Here is a 20,349-nt window from a genome sequence, read left to right on the forward strand (position 1 = left end):
CAGTCTACACTTCAGAACAGGGTAAAAACAGAGAGGGGGGGCACTAAATTTGGGCGCAATACATATATAATATAAAAAGCAGCTATAGGGGACATAACTCAGTTAGTCCCTGCATTATATAGCGCTCTGGTGTGTGCTGGCATACTCTCACTCTGTCCCCCCAAAGGGCTTTTGTGGGTCCTGTCCTCATTCGGAGCATTCCTTGTGTGTGTGGTGTGTCGGTACGGCTGTGTCGACATGTTTGAGGATAATGATGTGGAGGCGGAGCAGATGCCTTTAGAAGTGATGTCACCCCCTGCGGGGCAGACACCTGAGTGGATGGGCTTATGGAAAGTAATCAGTGCACGTATAGACTCCTTATATAAGAAAATCGACGACATGCCAAATGTGGGACAGCCGACTTCTCAGCTCGTGCCTGCCCAGGCGTCGCATGGGTCGTCAGGGGCTCTAAAACGCCCGCTACCTCAAGCAGACCCAGATGTCGACACTGATACTGACACCAGTGTCGACGACGATGAGTCAAACCTGATGCCCACTAAGGCCATTCACTGTATGATTGAGGCAATGAAAGAGGTGTTAAACATTTCTGATATAACTACTGGTACCACTAAAAAGGGTATTATGTTTGGAGAGAAAAAACTACCCGTAGTTTTTCCCCCATCAGATGAATTAAATGAAGTGTGTGAAGAAGCGTGGGCTTTCCCTGATAAAAAATTGGTAATTCCTAAGAAGGTACTAATGGCGTTCCCTTTCCCGCCAGAGGATAGGTCACGTTGGGAAACACCCCCTAGAGTGGATGAAGCGCTCACACGTTTGTCTAAAAAGGTGGCACTACCGTCTCCGGATACGGCCGCCCTCAAGGAACCTGCTGATAGAAAGCAGGAGGCGATCCTGAAGTCTGTATATATACACACACACAGGCATTATACTTAGGCCAGCTATTGCGTCAGCTTGGATGTGCAGTGCTGCCGCTGCTTGGTCAGATAAACTGTCAGAAAATATTGACACATTAGACAGAGACACGATCCTGTTAACCATAGACCATATAAAAGACTCAGTCTTATATATGAGAGATGCACAGAGGGAAATCTGCCGACTGGCATCTAAAGTAAGTGCATTGTCCATTTCTGCTAGGAGAGGCTTATGGACTCGCCAGTGGACAGGAGATGCAGATTCTAAAAAGCACATGGAAGTGTTGCCATATAAGGGTGAGGAATTATTTGGGGATGGTCTCTCGGACCTAGTTTCCACAGCAACGTCTGGGAAGTCAGCATTTTTACCCCATGTCCCCTCACAGCCTAAGAAGGCGCCGTTTTATCAGGTTCAGTCCTTTCGGACCCAGAAAAACAGGCGTGGAAAAGGCGGGTCTTTTCTGTCCAGAGGCAGAGGTAGGGGAAAAAGGCTGCAACAAACAGCAGGTTCCCAGGAGCAAAAGTCCTCCCCCGCTTCCTCTTCCAAGTCCGCCGCATGACGGTGGGGCTCCACAGGCGGAGCCAGGTACGGCGGGGGGTCACCTCAAAAATTTCAGCGATCAGTGGGTTCGCTCACAGGTGGATCCCTGGATCTTGCAAATAGTATCTCAGGGGTATAAGCTGGAATTCGAGGCGTCTCCACCCCACCGGTTCCTAAAATCTGCCTTGCCAATTGCTCCCTCAGACAGGGAGGCGGTGCTAACGGCAATTCACAAGCTGTATTCTCAGCAGGTGATAATCAAGGTACCCCTACTTCAACAAGGCCGGGGTTATTATTCCACACTATTTGTGGTACCGAAACCGGACGGTTCGGTGAGACCCATTCTAAATTTGAAATCCTTGAACACATACATAAAGAAATTCAAGTTCAAGATGGAATCGCTCAGGGCGGTTATTGCAAGCCTGGACGAGGGGGATTACATGGTATCCCTGGACATCAAGGATGCTTACTTGCATGTCCCCATTTACCATCCTCACCAGGAGTACCTCAGATTTGTGGTACAGGATTGCCATTACCAATTTCAGACGCTGCCGTTTGGACTGTCCACGGCACCGAGGGTATTTACCAAGGTTATGGCGGAAATGATGATACTCCTTCGAAGAAAGGGAGTTTTAATTATCCCGTACTTGGACGATCTCCTAATAAAAGCGAGGTCCAAGGAACAGTTGTTGGTGGGAGTAGCACTATCCCAGGAAGTGCTGCACCAGCACGGCTGGATTCTGAATATCCCAAAGTCACAGCTGGTTCCGACGACACGGCTACTGTTCCTGGGTATGATTCTGGATACAGTCCACAGAAAAGTGTTTCTCCCGGAGGAGAAAGCCAGGGAGTTGTCGTCTCTAGTCAGAGACCTCCTGAAACCAAAACAGGTATCAGTGCATCACTGCACGCGGGTCCTGGGAAAGATGGTGGCTTCTTACGAAGCAATTCCCTTCGGCAGGTTCCATGCCAGAATCCTTCAGTGGGACCTGTTGGACCAGTGGTCCGGATCGCATCTTCAGATGCATCGCTTAATAACCCTGTCTCCAAGAACCAGGGTGTCTCTACTGTGGTGGCTGCAGAGTGCTCATCTTCTAGAGGGCCGCAGGTTCGGCATACAGGACTGGGTCCTGGTGACCACGGATGCCAGCCTTCGAGGCTGGGGGGCAGTCACACAGGGAAGAAACTTCCAAGGACTATGGTCGAGTCAGGAGACTTCCCTTCACATAAATATTCTGGAACTAAGGGCCATCTACAATGCCCTAAGTCAAGCAAAATCCCTGCTCCTACACCAGCCGGTGCTGATCCAGTCAGACAACATCACGGCAGTCGCCCATGTAAATCGACAGGGCGGCACAAGAAGCAGGATGGCGATGGCAGAAGCCACAAAAATTCTCCGATGGGCGGAGAATCATGTACTAGCACTGTCAGCAGTGTTCATTCCGGGAGTGGACAACTGGGAAGCAGACTTCCTCAGCAGACACGACCTCCACCCGGGGGAGTGGGGACTTCACCCAGAAGTCTTCCAGATGCTGGTAAACCGTTGGGAAAAACCACAGATGGACATGATGGCGTCCCGTCTCAACAAAAAGTTAAAAAAATATTGCGCCAGGTCAAGGGACCCTCAGGCGATAGCTGTGGACGCTCTAGTAACACCGTGGGTGTACCAGTCGGTTTATGTGTTCCCTCCTCTGCCTCTCATTCCAAAGGTATTGAGAATAATAAGAAAGCGAGGAGTAAACACAATTCTCGTGGTTCCGGATTGGCTAAGACGAGCGAGGTACCCGGAACTTCAAGAGATGCTCTCCGAGGACCCGTGGCCTCTACAGCTCAGACAGGACCTGCTACAGCAGGGGCCCTGTCTGTTCCAAGACTTACCGCGGCTGCGTTTGACGGCATGGCGGTTGAACACCGGATCCTAAAGGAAAAGGGTATTCCGGAAGAAGTCATTCCTACGCTTATTAAGGCCAGGAAAGATGTTACGGCAACGCATTATCACCGCATATGGCGAAAATATGTTCCATGGTGCGAGGCCAATAAGGCCCCAACAGAGGAATTTCAACTAGGTCGATTTCTGCATTTCCTGCAAGCAGGAGTGGATATGGGCCTAAAACTAGGCTCCATTAAAGTACAGATCTCGGCTCTGTCGATTTTCTTTCAAAAAGAACTAGCTTCAGTACCTGAAGTTCAGACTTTTGTAAAAGGAGTGCTGCATATTCAGCCCCCGTTTGTGCCTCCAGTGGCACCTTGGGATCTCAACATGATGTTGAGTTTCTTAAAATCACATTGGTTTGAGCCACTAAAAACCGTGGATCTGAAATATCTCACGTGGATAGTGGTCATGTTATTAGCCTTGGCTTCAGCCAGGCGAGTGTCAGAATTGGCGGCTTTATCATGTAAAAGCTCTTATCTGATTTTCCATATGGATAGGGCAGAGTTGAGGACTCGTCCCCAATTTCTCCCTAAGGTGGTGTCAGCGTTTCACCTGAACCAGCCTATTGTGGTGCCGGCGGCTACTAGTGAATTGGAGGACTCCAAGTTGCTAGACGTTGTCAGGGCCCTGAAAATATGTTTCCACGACGGCTGGAGTCAGAAAATCTGACTCGCTGTTTATCCTGTATGCACCCAACAAGTTGGGTGCTCCTGCTTCTAAGCAGTCTATTGCTCGCTGGATTTGTAGTACAATTCAGCTTGCACAATCTGTGGCAGGCATGCCACAGCCAAAATCTGTAAAGGCCCATTCCACAAGGAAGGTGGGCTCATCTTGGGCGGCTGCCCGAGGGGTCTCGGCTTTACAACTTTGCCGAGCAGCTACTTGGTCAGGGGCAAATACGTTTGCAAAATTCTACAAATTTGATACCCTGGCTGAGGAGGACCTGGAGTTTTCTCATTCGGTGCTGCAGAGTCATCCGCACTCTCCCGCCTGTTTGGGAGCTTTGGTATAATCCCCATGGTCCTTACGGAGTTCCCAGCATCCACTAGGACGTTAGAGAATATAAGAATTTACTTACCGATAAATCTATTTCTCGTAGTCCGTAGTGGATGCTGGGCGCCCATCCCAAGTGCGGATTGTCTGCAATACTTGTAAATAGTTATTGTTAACAAAAGGGTTATTGTTGAGCCATCTGTTGAGAGGCTCAGTTGTTTTCATACTGTCAAACTGGATATTGTATCACGAGTTGTACGGTGTGATTGGTGTGGCTGGTAAGAGTCTTACCCGGGATTCTAAATCCTTCCTTATTATGTCTGCTCGTCCGGGCATGGTGTCCTAACTGAGGCTTGGAGGAGGGTCATAGTGGGAGGAGCCAGTGCACACCAGGTAGTCCTAAATCTTTCTAGAGTGCCCAGCCTCCTTCGGAGCCCGCTATTCCCCATGGTCCTTACGGAGTTCCCAGCATCCACTACGGACTACGAGAAATAGAATTACCGGTGAGTAAATTCTTATATTTGTGCACCTTACTCGCTATGTAGGTGCGGAAGCATCCATATACAAGTCTATTAAGAGAGTGGAATCTGCTACAGCTGATTAACTGGCAGGAAAAAAGAGAAATCGGCAGTGTGTTTCATCTGCAATAATCCCAACAAGCTTTTGGGCATCAGACCGGCATAAAAAAAAAAAAGAAAGAAAGATGGAGTGCGTGTTCGTGGGTTATGTTCTAGCTTTAACCACTTAGCCTGCCCTGTCGCATGGGATGGGGCCGCTGCCAGATGCGCTGTCTCTGACAGTGTTGCATTGTACACTCCTGAGTCCCCCTTTTTTTTTTTTTCTGAAACATTTAAATATACTTTTGAAAAATATATTCATATGCTGGGGCTATTACAAGTGCCACTATACCCATGCCTACCAGGGCATAATGTCACTTGCAAAACTACAAGTCCTCCCTTTCGGTCTCTTTAGGCAATCCAAATAAAAAAACTCCTTGTTGAGCAGCAATATGGTTGGGGTGGAAGTGGCATATCACTTCTGTTTATGCAGTATTGGTCTCTGAGGTCATTGTATCCAACGTAAGTTCGCAGAAGTTTGTATTATTAGAACCATGGGGGGTCATTCCGAGTTGATCGTAGCTGTGCTAAATTGCTACGATCATTCACACTGACATGTGGGGGGACGCCCAGCACAGGGCTAGTCCGCCCTGCATGTCACTGCCGCCCCCCCCGCACAGAAGTGCAAAGGCATCGCACAGCGGCGATGCCTTTGCATTTCAAGAGTAGCTCCCGACCAGCGCAGCTTTAGCGTGCTGGCCGGGAGGTACTCGTCGCTCCCCGGCCCGCAGCAGCTGCGTGTGACGTCACGCAGCCGCTGCGGCCCACCCCAAGGTCCTGAAACGCCTGCGTTGGCTGGACTGCGCCCCTAAACGGCCTCAGAGGCGATTGCAAACACACGGAACATATAGCTGCTATGAGACAGGCTGAAGATTTTTTTATTTTTTTTTGCATTTCTGAAATGTGAAGTTTTATTTTTGTAGAAGTGATGAGCTCAGCCCATCTCCTATGATGGCCTGATCCCTGGTATTTCAATATGTGCATTCTTCCTGTTCTGAATGATAGCCTGTCACTAGACTTGTGCAACATGTGTCTCCAACCAGGGCTCAGATTGCACAAAGATCAATAAGAAGCCACAATGGTGAAAGGGCCAGACATGGAGAGAGAGTTGGAGTATAGTCTGCCACTTTAGATCTTCTCTTATTGGCCATGGCTCTGAAAGCTGTAGCTGCCTCACAGCACAAATCACAGTAGATAATTTGTGGAATCCGAACTTCATGCTTTCCTATCCCCCAAATAATGTAAATGAGCTTTTGTATGTGTCCTATTACTGTATGTCTCAAGATGTTACTATTTCTATTCTTCTGGCTGAGAACTGGAGTGATTAGTAGCGGACTACAATGGACAAAAAACAAAAAGTGTCACTTGATATAATAGTTGGAAGTACATGATGGCATTTTTTTCTTTCAGCTTGAATCCTCATTAAAAGACACCACAAAACAGCTGCATGATGAAATGCTATGGAGAGTTGACTTGGAAAATAAAATGCAAACTCTTAAGGAGCAACTGGATTTTGAAAAAAATGTACATACTCAGGTAAATGTTTTACATGATTAACTATATTTGGGGTTGAAATGATTTAGTTAATGGATTTTGATTACATCCAGTCTAGCTTTCTGCATGTATAGATAAAGCATAGAGGAGTGACTTACCAAGCTTTGAATGCTTCTGGGAAAACCTGTTATAGGGGTTGTGATTTTGAATACAACTTTTTGAACTTGGTACAATTACAGTATTGTCATCTGCCACACAGACAGCAATACAGTGCATTGTTCACAGCTGTAAGGGGCAATAGGAACTGATAACTTCCTTATGGGACGTAGTCTGTGGACTGTAGGAATATTTTACAGATGAATAAATATTAGAGCGTTTACACAGTCATCACATCATTAGGAGCATATACATGGTCCACATCTAATCTAGCAATAGGAGATAATGCCTTATGTCTCATGGTTGCAGGAGGTGAGCGAGATGAGGAAACGTCATGATACCAGGATTGTAGAAATAGATTCTGGTCGCAGGATAGAATTTGAGAGCAAACTAGCTGAAGCCCTCCAAGACCTGAGGAAAGACCATGAGCAACAAATCCAGGAGTACAAGGAACAGCTGGAGAAGACCTTTAGCGCAAAGGTGAGTCTAAGGAAAATGAATCCTTTGCTGCTGTTTTGTGTTTTTAGTTAATAAATGGAAATGAGCCACGGTCAGTAGACATACTGATTAACTCATTGATTTAGATTACATTATATTGATGCTTTAGACATAGTTATATACTGTAGATATACCTTAAGGAAAAAGTGTTTAGGTTAAAAGGTGACCGTAAGCTCCTCATTGTACATAATAGAGCCCAGTAAAGGTGCATACACACGGTGAGATTTTGACTGTGATTTCCCTTGAACTCCCCGGAGCCCCGAATCACCAATTTTGACTATATTTACTTGCTATTGTGACTATACTAGAAACTAGATTGTACACAATATAGTCAAAATTGCCTTGCCTGCAGAGTCTATATATATATTTTTTCTTGTGATACTGACCCCACGGGAGCGTGCATCGGTATCACATGCTGTGTACACACTGTGCAATATGTTCTAACTTTTCTTAAGATTCTGACTATATAGTCAAAATCGTAATCCCATATCGCACCGCGTGTATGCACCTTAAGACTTGTGTTATGTACGCTGGGGTCTTTCAGACAAACTACACAATATGTCGTATTTCTAGCTTTGGTCTGGAGTTTATACTGGCTAAATCTAAGTTGAAACATGTGAACCTATTGCAATACTATAAAATTTGTTTGCGTGTACAGTAAATATTGTAAAGTGTTTGTAGATTTTTTTTAATGACTGCATAAAAGGGGGGGTTACAATCCTGACATTCGGAATCCTGGTGCACGAGATACTGGTGGCGGAATGTAGATGCTGGAATCCCGAAAGGGCCCAGGACACAGATGCCGGAATACAGACTGCTGGGATCCCGATCTTCGAGACATTGCAGTCGGGAAGTACTACACTGGGTATGGGGGGTGTTGGTTTAGGGCAGAGGTTCCCAAACGCGGTCCTCAAGGCACCCCAATGGTTCTGGTTTTAAATGTATCCATGCTTGGCCACAGGTGACTTAATTAGCACCTTAGTCAATTTGATTTAACCATCTGTGCAGAGCCATGGACATACCTAAAACCTGGACTGTTGGGGCACCTTGAGGACCGCGTTTGGGAACCTCTGGGTTAGGGTGACCTCTGGGAGACTTAGGGTTAGGTTGGGGGGGGGGGGGGGGGGGGGGGGGTTAGGTTTAGCCTGCGAAGAGGGGAAGTTGGGGTTGGGCAACACCGTGGGGGTGGGGCGGGGGGTTAGGGTTAGGCTGCATGGGGGAGACTGTTAGTAGGTATAGGGTGCGGAGATGGGTGGTTAGGTATAGGTGCTACCCAGGAAGGTGGGTTGTTTAGGGTCAGGCTGCAGGGGTGGGGGGGTTTAGGGTTAGGCACCTAAAAGGGAGGGTTCAACTATTTACCGGTCCTTATCGGGATGTCGCTGTCTGTCTCCTGATCACCGGCATCCCTGTCAGACGGCATTTCATACCCAATCCTATAAAACACATGCAAACAGTTGCCTTCTTCATATGAAATCACTCCATGCATGTTTTATCTGCTGGTTTTGTGGATAGAAGCTGGTCTTGTACATGTATGAGGCAGATCGTATATATTAATTAAATTAGTAAGCATTTCTATTGGTTTTTTAACACACATTTGCGCTTGTATATGTAGTACTGTACTTCACGGTGGCTGCATTCTCTTGGAAGACATACTTGCTGTGATGATATGATATTGGATATTTGCCTGGCAACCTGTGGCTCTCCAGCTGTAGTAAAACTACAAGTTCCAGCATGGCCTGTCACAGTTTTAGCATTCCCTAATAGCAAAAACTGTGTTGGGGAATGGTGGGCCTTGTGGTTTTCACAACATCTGGAGAGCCACTTGTTGGCCAGGCATATGCAGTATGCTGACCTGAGGTGGAAAAAACCTGGTTCTATAAATGTTGCAGTCACTCAATCTAAACGCAGTTTGCTGCTTATCTGTATATACCTTGATTTTACATGTTTTTAAAACTGTCAAACTGGGCATGGAGGCTGTTATGTACATTTCATGTTGTGGGTTGTTGTTTTGGGGGGATGATAGTGTTGGTGATTACTTTTGTTTTAATTTGTAATATTTGTGCCAGTTCAACATATCAGGTTTTTACTTGCCTTCTGTGTTCAGTAATTAAGGGGGTTATTCAGAGATGGACAACTACTCACATGCTGGGGGCTGCCCAGCATGTGTGTTGCGCCACCCCATGATGCGTTCTCAATTAAATTGGGAACATATCAATTTGAGGACACCCCCCTGCCTGCGCAGCCTCTGGCGTCACACAACCACCCCGAAAATGGTCTGGACGTGCCTGCTTTGTCCGAACCACCCCACTAAATGCCACGGCGCCACCCACAGGACGCCAGCGCTATCTATACGAAGATGCTATCACGTGGTGATGGGTTGGCATGAGCACTATGCTCATTGCGCAGTCACGATGGACAAGGCCACTGCATGCGAGCACAGCAGATGCTTCCATCTCTGAATGGGTGGTCTTCAGGTTGCCGGCTGTTGGGATCCCGGTGCACAGTATGCCGGCGCCGGAATCCCGACAGCTGGCATACCGCCACTTTCTCCCTCTTGGGGGTCCAGGACCCCCGTGGAGGGAGAATAAATAGTGTGACGCGCGTAGTGCGCCCGCAAGGGGCTCATTTGCGCTCGCCACGCTGTCGGTATGCCGGCGGTCGGGCTTCCGGCGCCGGTATGCTGGTCGCCGGGAGTCCGGCCGCTGGCATACCCTACTACACCCCTCTGAATAGCACCCTAAGTTCTTTATTTTGTGACCTACTAATAAGCATAGTTGACAGCCATTGTTACTACAGATGTGTGCACCTACATTTATCTCCCGTGCCCTACTAGTCTCTATACACACTACGCATGAGCGTAGTGTGATTGTAGCACAGTGTGTTTGTGCGCCTCATTAAAATGCGTCTTATTCACAAAGTGATGTGAATAGGACTCACAAGCAGCGTATGTAAAGTGATATGCGGCATTTCTGTATGTGACTGACTGTATCTGCATATGAAATGCTACATTAGTGTCAGCGGCTGTGACATAGCATTTCGTATACAGGTATTTTATACATGCACATATTTTAATCGTCAGAAGCTGCTTGTGCGTCCTATTCGCATAGCATTATGATTAAGATGCATTTTAAAGGAGAAGGTTGCACGAACAGACGCTAAGCACTACAGAGTTGAATCACTGCGCAACTAGAAGGACTGTTTAACACTCAAGTAGGCTAGATGTATGTGGACACATCTGTATGTTCCTTGAATGGTTTTTAATCCTATTTATTTGAAGGCAGCTTGGTTGTGTAATGGTTAGCATTACTGCCTAACAGCACTGAGGTCTTGGGTTCAACTCCCACCATGGCCCTAACTATTGAGTTTTATATATTCTTCCTGTTCTTGCGTGAGTTTCCTCCCACTATCCAGACATACTAGTAGATGAATTGGCTCCCATTAAAATGTAACTCTAGTGTGTACATGTGGAAGGGAATATAGGGGGTTATTCAGGTTTGTTAGCAAACCAAATAATTTAAGCAAATGGGCAAAACAATGTTGCACTGCAGGTGGGGCAGATGTAACGTGCAGAGAGATTTAGATTTGGGTTATATTGTTTCTGTTCAGGGTAAATGCTGGTTACTTAATTTTTCATTGCAATTTAGCGTTGAACACCCCCCTCCAAAATCTAAATCTCTGCACATGTTACATCTGCCCCAGCTGCGGTGCAACATGGTTTTGCCCATGTGCTTGCTTTTTTGGTCTGCTAACAAACCTGAATAAGGCCTATAGATTGTAAGCTCCATTGGGGCAGGGACCAATGTGAATAGCCAAATGTTCCCTGTAAACCTTCTGTGGTATATATTGCACTATATAAGTAAGTGGTAATAAATAAGGCAGGACAGTCGGCACCTGAATTATACATTGAATGTTTACCACACAAATAAGTTTGCTTTATGGTAAGAAGGGTGATACTCATATACTGACACTGATATTTGATAAACACGCCAAAAAATAGATGGCGTGTACAAATATATTTTAGAGTTCACATTGGTTATCTGTGCATTATAGCATGTGAGACAATTTAAAATCTTTTATACCTACAGATGTATTATAAAAGCGTTACCACAGAGGTTTTAGAGCAGCAGCAAACAGAAGATTCTGAATCTCAAAGCAGTTTCATAGAGGGTGAGGTTCAAGAGCAGATAGAGGCAAGGAAGGAGAAAGACCAGGTACAGGCCTGCTGCTAACAGGAAATCTGCAGAAGTCCATCGGTTTTTCTGTAATATAAAATCTATAAGCTGAGGAGCAATCAATGTAAATAGATGAAGTTCAAGAAAACATCCGTTTAAATTTGCCTCTCTCGGCGAACCTGCTTAGCCCATTGCTGGGTAAAAAACATTGGACTTACCGTATATACTCGAGTATAAGCCGACTTTTTCAGCACATTTTTCTGTGCTGAAAAAGCCCCCCTCGGCTTATACTCGAGTCAATGGCTGCAGCAGACGCCGTGGGCTGTGTGGGCGTCCGCTGCAGCCGGCTCCAGGACAGACACTAGAGGTCATTATTGACCTCTAGTGTCTGTGCGCGTTGCTATGGGAGAGACGTCATGACGTCTCTCCCATAGAGATGATCGGGTGCCGGGGAGCGGGCGGCCGCACAGAGCGTGCGGCCGGACGGAGCGTGCGGCCGGACGGAGCGTGCGGCCGGAGCGAGCGGACGGACGGAGCGGAGCAGCGCAGCAGCAGAAGAAGCGGTCGGGAAGCAGGAGCGGGGCAGTGGTAAGTATTGTTTTTGTGTGTGTTTGTGTGTTTGTAAGCGGCGACGGGGGCACTGCAACAGGGGGCAAAGAAAGAAGGGGGCACTGCAACAGGGGGCAAAGAAAGAAGGGGGCACTGCAACAGGGGGCAAAGAAAGAAGGGGGCACTGCAACAGGGGGCAAAGAAAGAAGGGGGCACTGCAACAGGGGGCAAAGAAAGAAGGGGGCACTGCAACAGGGGGCAAAGAAAGAAGGAGGCACAACTACTGGGGGCAATGAAAGGGGGCACAACTACTGGGGGCAATGAAAGGGGGCACAACTACTGGGGGCAAAGAAAGAGGGGCACAACTACTGGGGGCAAAGAAGGGGCATAACTACTGGGGGCAAAGCAACGGCAGCATGTTTTTATCTGGCACTGTGGGGGGATATCTGTTACTGGGGGTATATGTGGCACTGGGGGCACAACCCTAGCAACAAGCATTACCCCCTGGCAACAAGCATAACACCTACCGCATGAAACCCCTGGCAACGAGCATGACACCCTGAGCATGAACACCCCTGGCACCGTACATTTCCCACCCTAGGCTTATACTCGAGTCAGTCATTTTTCCCATTTTTTTGTGGTAAAATTAGGTATCTCGGCTTATATTCGGGTCGACTTATACTCGAGTATATACGGTATATTGTCCTCAATAACCACCAGCCACAGATCTAACAAGATAGGATGTGCACCTAATCCTTAATTTGCTAAAAGTTTGCTTTTAGGTTTTGATAGAGATGTGTCCAAGGGCTGGCTGGCTACTTTCAGCCTGGTGTTATACACAAGCAAGTGGCCCCTGTTTTTTTGCCAATGCAATAAATGAAAAATTAACAAATACAATATCTACCTACTAGCCCCATCTGAGAAAGCAATAATTGGATAGTCGAAAGAGCATTCCAGTTATGTATATACAATACAGGAAGCTTTCTAGTGACTACTACACAATAAAGATCATTCTAGTGACTGAGGGGCAGATGTATTAGCCTGGAGAAGGCATAAGGAAGTGATAAACCAGTGATATGTGCAATCAGTTCCAATATGTAAATTAACAGTTTGGATCTGATTGGCTGGTGCCTTTATCACCTTGCACATATCACTGGTTTATCACTTCCTTATGCTTTCTCCAGGTTAATACATCTGCCTCGGATATATAATACAGGAAGCATCCTAGTGACTGTCATACTATACAGAGACCATCCCAATGAAATAGAACAACTAGTGGGATAAAATTGACAAGCCATGCCACTGGTAATGCTTGCTGGAGCTGTAAAGACACCACAGGCTGTCGTTCTATGCCATTGCCATCTATGGATGGTGAAAATAGACAATCCACAGGAAAACAAATGCTTATTAAAATAAAGCATTTTATCCTTCACTGATTTCATTAAATTTGTTTTTCCTTTCTTTTTTTTTTTTTTTTCCCCACTTTTCTTTATTTAACTGAAACTACAACAGGAAGTCCAGTTCCAGTACCATGCACATGTGTGAGCCTGCGATACTGGGTTAAACATGTACAGTTGCTCCCTGTACTGTGACTGAGGGTATTACAATAATATCAAGAGACTGTTGCTACAAGAACGTGGCAGGTGCTTTACATATTTCTAAATATCTTTTTAACGACCATAGAAGAGTTAGAGATAACGCACATTAATACTTTATTTCAAAAAGTAATCATATTATCAACAAGAGAGATTCATATCAATGAAATGACTACAATCATCAACAGTGGTGTAGAATTTAATCACTTCATTCACTTATTAATTTCACTTCTGTTTTCACTTGCACATAAATAACGTTGGCTTTCAGGAAAGATGAAGAAAAGTTAAATTTTATTTAAAATCTGTTGTCTCTTATCGTAATAGTATGTGACTTGAAGTAGACAAGCATCTTTTAATGGTTGTCTATTCCCTGTCCTGTCATTAGACCTTAGTTAGAACATTACATTTGCGGAAGAGAATTGTAAGGGTGTTAGTGATAATTTTTCTACAAAACAGCCCCCCCCCCCCCTCCCAATTCTTCTTCCCTCCCTTTTCTGTAAACAGCAATTGATTCCCCTCCAACAGTCCCCAGTTCTCATGATAGTCCACTCTCATGACTGAACAAACTCCTGATTTTGTGACCTACTGTACAAAGTATTCCCAGAAGGTGTGAAGGACAGCATGACTTGGTAGGTAAGTGCAATGATGCTGGTAAATATGTGTCGCTATCGGAGTTCAGGTAGCTTTCCTACAGGACCAGTGCAAGATTTCTGGGTGCTCTGGCCAAAGATAAAACTTACTGCCCCTGTTTCCACTGTCATCACACGCTTTTAACAAAATCTTGGGAACAACATTTGTGTGCACACTCTGTACAGTAATATGCATCACATCCATGTCCCCAATACATAATATGCTACACTGCTGTGCCCCCAGTATATTATTTTGCAATCCTTAGGTCCCAACAATACATATGTATCCCAGACATCAGTGCCACATAATACCACTAATTTTATGTTTTGTAGCACTGGCAGCCAGTGGATGGCGCCAAATGGAGCTATTTGTTTCTCCGTTCAGGCACGATCAGCTGTTGGTGCCTGCATTTTAGCTCGCACCACCCAGGGGTGGCGAGCTGAGCTAAGAGTGACCAGTTTGGGTGCCCAAATAGGACTTATCGCATCACATCTATTACTTTGGTTCGGTTTAGCTGCTTTACGCGACTAACCCCCTCAGACATGAGGGATAAGGAGGGGTGGGCCTGAGAAGTAGAAGAGGTAGGTAGCTGGGTATAGAACCAGGAAACAGGGTGGATTTGATCCTGGGGATGGGAGGGACTATTCTGGACATCTGCCTACTCATTACAGTGCTGCAGCTCATGGCTGGCTGCGTAGGTGTGCGGGGTCTTAGTAAGGAATGTGCGGGATTTACGCCCTCCCTCCTTCCCAGGCACAGGCCACTGACCTGATCTCTTTATCTTGTAAAGGGTTCATCTGCACTACTCCTGGGTCGTCTTCCCTGCTGCGCACTTTGATGCCTACTTGATGAAACTGCTGCTACGCTTACTCCTTCAGCACTGCTGCTGCAAGAACCTCTTTTCTTCACTTGTGGCTTCACAGTTGGTGATGGAGGGCAGAGGCACAGGTGGCGAAAATAGCGAAAGCACAATTGGTGAAGGGGCAAAGAGACACATGAGGAGGCAGAAGAATAGTTGAGGAGGGAGACGGTGGAGGCAGAAGCACCGGTGGTAAGAGAAGCAGGTAGCAGAGGCACAGGTGGCGAAAATAGCGAAAGCACAATTGGTGAAGGGGCAAAGACACATGAGGGGGCAGAAGAATAGTTGAGGAGGGAGACGGTGGAGGCAGAAGCACAGGTGGTAAGAGAAGCAGGTGGCAGAGGCTCAGGTGGGGAGGCGGACAAAGAAATTGATGATTAAAGGTGCAGTGGGACAGATTATAAGGTCCAGTCACTAACATGAATGATGCAGCTGGATATAAGCAGCTGTTGCTGCATATGATCCACATTTGATGTACCATGCAAGAATTCAACATCTTTCCCACAACCTGGCCCAGTGGTCACTGAGAGCATAGGGTGTAGGGGGAGTAGCCGAAGTGGGTTCAGGGTGTGCCGACCATGAAGAGCTATGCCCTCTGTGTCAACTAATACCACATTTCCTCTGACCTGGGTTTCCGAACACCGTTTCAACTCTGGTCAGACCCCATGTACACTACACCTTGGGCCCAGGTTCTTTCCAGGTCAGCCCCATTTGCACTGAACCCATGTCTGCCCTACATGTCACTCACCCACACCCTTGAGGCTGACCTCTGCATACACAGCCAACACTGGTCTCGCCATTTAATTTACACCGCGCCCTTACTCTGGTTCGACCATGGTAGCTACCAGGTTTCCAGGACACTGGACCCTGGGTTATTTTTTAAGGACCCTTTTACACTGAACCATAACCTGGGTAGACCCAGGTTGTTGTGACAGCAGAAAGGAGTATAAATAGACGGATATGCAACCATATGACCCAATATCTCTTAGCCGACTGAATAATGGGCCGCTGTGCTGGCTGATTATTTCTATTGATGTAAAAAAAAATAGAGGTGTGTGTCTTGTATATGCCACTATTCAATGCTGTTGGCTCTTGCTGCTGCATTATGCTCCGCTGTGCCCGCTGCAGCCTCTGAAGGTGTGGCTGCTATCATCCACGGGGGGATGGTCGGTGGGTTACCTTTGGCAGCCGCTGTTGCTTGGTCCAACAGGGGAGGGGAGGGGGTGATGTGCATGCCTGTGGGGCTGGCCAAACCGGTCCTCGAGATCTACCAACAGTTCATGTTTTCCAGGCCTCCTGGAGATCTGTAGATTTGTCAGAATGCAGCACATCTTAATTGGTAATGACTACACCTGTGCACCACTAGGTGGTCTGGAAAATGTGAACTGTTGGTAGATCTCGAGGACTGGTTTGGCCAGCCCTGTGTTAGACTCTGTCTGAGTTCCAGTAGAGATGGATGGCAGATGAACTGGCGGGCGGCACTATCGATGGTGAACAGACTGCTGCTTTTATTTATTTCTTAGTGCGAAATCTGCTACTACATATACTTGTCTTGCATTGTTTTATACTGTACAGTAAATCACTGTTTTCTTGTTTTGCTCATTTGTTTATATACTTTGATAGGTGCTGCAGAACCCTTGTGCTGCCATATAGATTAAGACTGATGATGATAATCGCTGCCCCAATACCAAATTATGCACAAATCAGTGCTGCGATACAGAATATACCACACATCCGTTCTACGGTACATAATTATGCCATTCATCAATGCCCCAAAATATAATTATACCTCATATGAGTACCACAATACACAAATATGATATACAATGACGCACATCAGTTCCACAATACATAGTATGACACATCAGTGTCTCTAATCCATAAATGCATCTGTTTACCTCAAGCCAAGTTGATGCTGTGGAAGAAGGGCTGTGGATGAAGGGCTGTGGAGCCAAGATTCCAAAATATCCATGGAGGAAGAAACTCAGATCTTCATAGGAAGGAGGCCTGGCATCCAAGCCCAACTCCCCCCCCAACCAGTCTCATGGTACAGGAGGCGGCACTGCACAACACTCCTCTTATCCAGGCGACTTTTATCTGAAGATCAGTGTTGCTCTCCAAAAGGGGTTAGGGTGCTTTCTTCTGTCTGCAAAATTAGTAGGGAACAACATCCTGGTAAAACAGCTTAGCATGAACCTACGCATCACACATCCTGTCTGTAAATCTGTTAAACACTGTTATATCCACAGAGCTCCCAATATACCCATTTACCTATCCTGTAAACACCCAGTAACCCATTCAGCAACCATTACTTACTGTACCCACCCTCTCAAGAATTCATGAATCAATTAACCCCCTATTAAACCATTCCTTCAAGATCCCATTAATCAACTCCACCCAACCACCCCACAGCACGAAACCATTTACCTATTCCTCTCCATTCCATTATCCTTTCACCTTTCCAGCATCTATTAACTTTCATCCACCCTATAAGCCAGAGGTTCTCAAACTCGGTCCTCGGGGGCCCACACAGTGCATGTTTTGCAGGTCTCCTCACAGAATCGCAAGTGAAATAATTAGCTCCACCTGTGGACCTTTTAAAATGTGTCAGTGAGTAATTAATACACCTGTGCACCTGCTGGGTTACCTGCAAAACATGCACTGTGTGGGCTCCCGAGGACCGAGTTTGAGAACCTCCGCTATAAGCGATCATAAAGCCTTTCCCACACAGCACTCATCAACTTATTCACCCATTAACACCCCCCACACTGCACCTAATAACCCCCCAACCCAGCACAGATTAATCCATTGATTAATCATTTCACCTTCCCAGCACTCATGACCCCCTCCTTTCCCCCACAATATCACCACACACACACACCAATTCTTCTCACCAGCAGTTCCTTGGTTTATGTCTGGAGGGGTGAAGCTTATGTGATTGACAGGTGGGGACTCCCATGTTGGAGAGTGCAGTCCTATGTTGGGGGGAGGTTTATTGGTAGAACCTTCCCGGCTGTCTGGTATCTGCATACAGAGCTCTGGGCAGATATTGCCCAGTCCACCATGGATATGTCACTCTAACATTTTTTATTATAGGTCTCCCATTTTTAAATGTAAAACTAAAACAACCATGTAACTGTTTTATTGGGTCATAGAATAGGACTACAATTTGTGGTTCTTCCACTCCTATAGAACTTGGGACATTCTCCCAAAGTCATTCTTCATCTGCCCAGCATAACTGGCTTTAATATACATTGAGCAGCAATACTTCTCACTAGGGAATAAAGTATTTTTTACAGTTTAAAAAAGGTACTTGCAGTATCTTAAGAATTACGGTTGACTTGCATTCTATCGGTACACAGTGGAACACATCCCAGATGTAGGAAAGCTTCCAGATGTCTGTGATTACTTAAGTTTGTTATAGAATTACATTTTGTAGCAATATTATATGAAGGCTTCTACACAACACATTTTATTTAACGTCTTATTTTACAACATCTCACATCTTTATTTTATTGAGGTTATTCAGTCACTCAGTGGTAAGTTACTGGGGTCATAACCTAATATTTTGAAAAAATAGGTTTCTGTTATAGCCACCAATATGAGGACTAGATGAAAATATTTTATTACATTACTGAGCTGTATAAAATTGTTTTGTGTACCTTGAAGTTGTCCAATTTTACCATCACTAATTCTCTCTTGGGTACTTCACATTTTTAAGAGTGCTACATCAAAATATGAGGAAGGTAATGTTAGTGTAAACTACTCGTGATAATCCTGTTTTTAACCTTAATTTCTCTAACGTCCTAGAGGATGCTGGGACTCCGTAAGGACCATGGGGAGTAGACGGGCTCCGCAGGAGACATGGGCACTTTAAGAAAGACTTTGACTCTGGGTGTGCACTGGCTCCTCCCTCTATGCCCCTCCTCCAGACCTCAGTTTGAGACTGTGCCCAGAGGAGATGGGTGCACTGCAGGGAGCTCTCCTGAGTTTCCTGCTAAGAAAGTATATTTGTTAGGTTTTTTATTTTCAGGGAGCACTGCTGGCAACAGACTCCCTGCATCGAGGGACTGAGGAGAGAGAAGCAACCCTACTTCTGAGTTGCAAGGTCTTGTTTCTTAGGCTACTGGACACCATTCGCTCCAGAAGGATTGGAACACGGGTTCGTCCTGGACGTTCGTCCCAGAGCCGCGCCGCCGTCCTCCTCACAGAGCCAGAAGAAAGAAGCCGGGTGAGTATGAGAAGAAAGAAGGCTTCAAAGGCGGCAGAAGACTTCGTGAGCTTCACTGAGGTAACGCACAGCACTGCAGCTGTGCGCCATTGCTCCCATACACCTCACACACTCCGGTCACTGTAAGGGTGCAGGGCGCAGGGGGGGCGCCCTGGGCAGCGATATAAACCTCTCCTATGGCAAAAAGAGATATATACATGTACAGTTGGGTACTGTACATGTATATAAAAGAGCCCCCGCCATGTTTTACATATTTTGAGCGGGACAGAAGCCCACCGCCGAGGGGGCGGGGCTTCTCCCTCAGCACTCACCAGCGCCATTTTTCTCCACAGCACAGCGCTGAGAGGAAGCTCCCCGGACTCTCCCCTGCTTACAGACGGTGACAGTGGGTTTTCAAGAGGGGGGGCACATAATTGGCGGTATACAAGTGTTTCAGCGCTATTGGAAGGAACATACTGTGTTTTTTCCTGGGTTATAGCGCTGGGGTGTGTGCTGGCATACTCTCTCTCTGTCTCTCCAAAGGGCCTAGGGGGAACCTGTCTTCAGAAAAGAGATTCCCTGTTTGTGTGGAGTGTGTCGGTACGGGTGTGTCGACATGTTTGACGCTGAAGGCTCACCTAAGGAGGAGGGGGAGTGCATAAATATCAGGTCGCCGTCGGCAGCGCCGACACCGGACTGGATGGATATGTGGAATGTCTTGAGTGCTAATGTAAATTTATTACATTAGAGATTAGACAAAGCTGAGGCTAGGGAACAGGCAGGTAGTCAGACCATGCCTGTCCCAGTAGCACCGGGACCTTCCGGGTCTCGGAAGCGCACATTATCCCAAATCACTGACACAGATACCGGTACGAATTCATATTCCAGTGTCGATTATGAGGATGCAAAATTACAGCCAAAAGTGGCTAAGGGTATTCGTTATATGATTATTGCTATAAAAGAGGTTTTGCATATCACTGAGGAACCCCCTGTCCCGGACACGAGGGTACACATGTATAAAGAGAAAAAACCTGAGGTCACCTTTCCGTCCTCATATGAGCTAAGCGAATTGTGCGAAAAGGCTTGGGAATTTCCAGACAGGAGACTGCAAATTCCCAAAAGGATTCTTATGGCGTATCCCTTCCCACAAAAGGACAGGATACGATGGGAATCTTCGCCTAAGGTGGACAA

The 20,349-nt window shown here is 46.4% G+C and overlaps 1 protein-coding gene across 3 annotated transcripts in view; it reads left to right on the forward strand.

Moving 5' to 3' along the window:
- Positions 1-20,349, forward strand: part of LOC134931984 (lamin-L(III)-like) — a 123,348-nt gene that overhangs the window by 8,178 nt on the left and 94,821 nt on the right. For all 3 annotated transcript variants that reach the window (XM_063925948.1, XM_063925949.1, XM_063925947.1), the window contains exons 3-4: positions 6,406-6,531; positions 6,955-7,125. In XM_063925948.1, the coding sequence (XP_063782018.1) occupies positions 6,406-6,531; positions 6,955-7,125 (297 nt within the window). The remainder of the gene's footprint in view (positions 1-6,405; positions 6,532-6,954; positions 7,126-20,349) is intronic.

This window comes from Pseudophryne corroboree, chromosome 6 (genome assembly GCF_028390025.1).
Source record: "Pseudophryne corroboree isolate aPseCor3 chromosome 6, aPseCor3.hap2, whole genome shotgun sequence".
Taxonomy (NCBI): Eukaryota; Metazoa; Chordata; class Amphibia; order Anura; family Myobatrachidae; genus Pseudophryne; species Pseudophryne corroboree.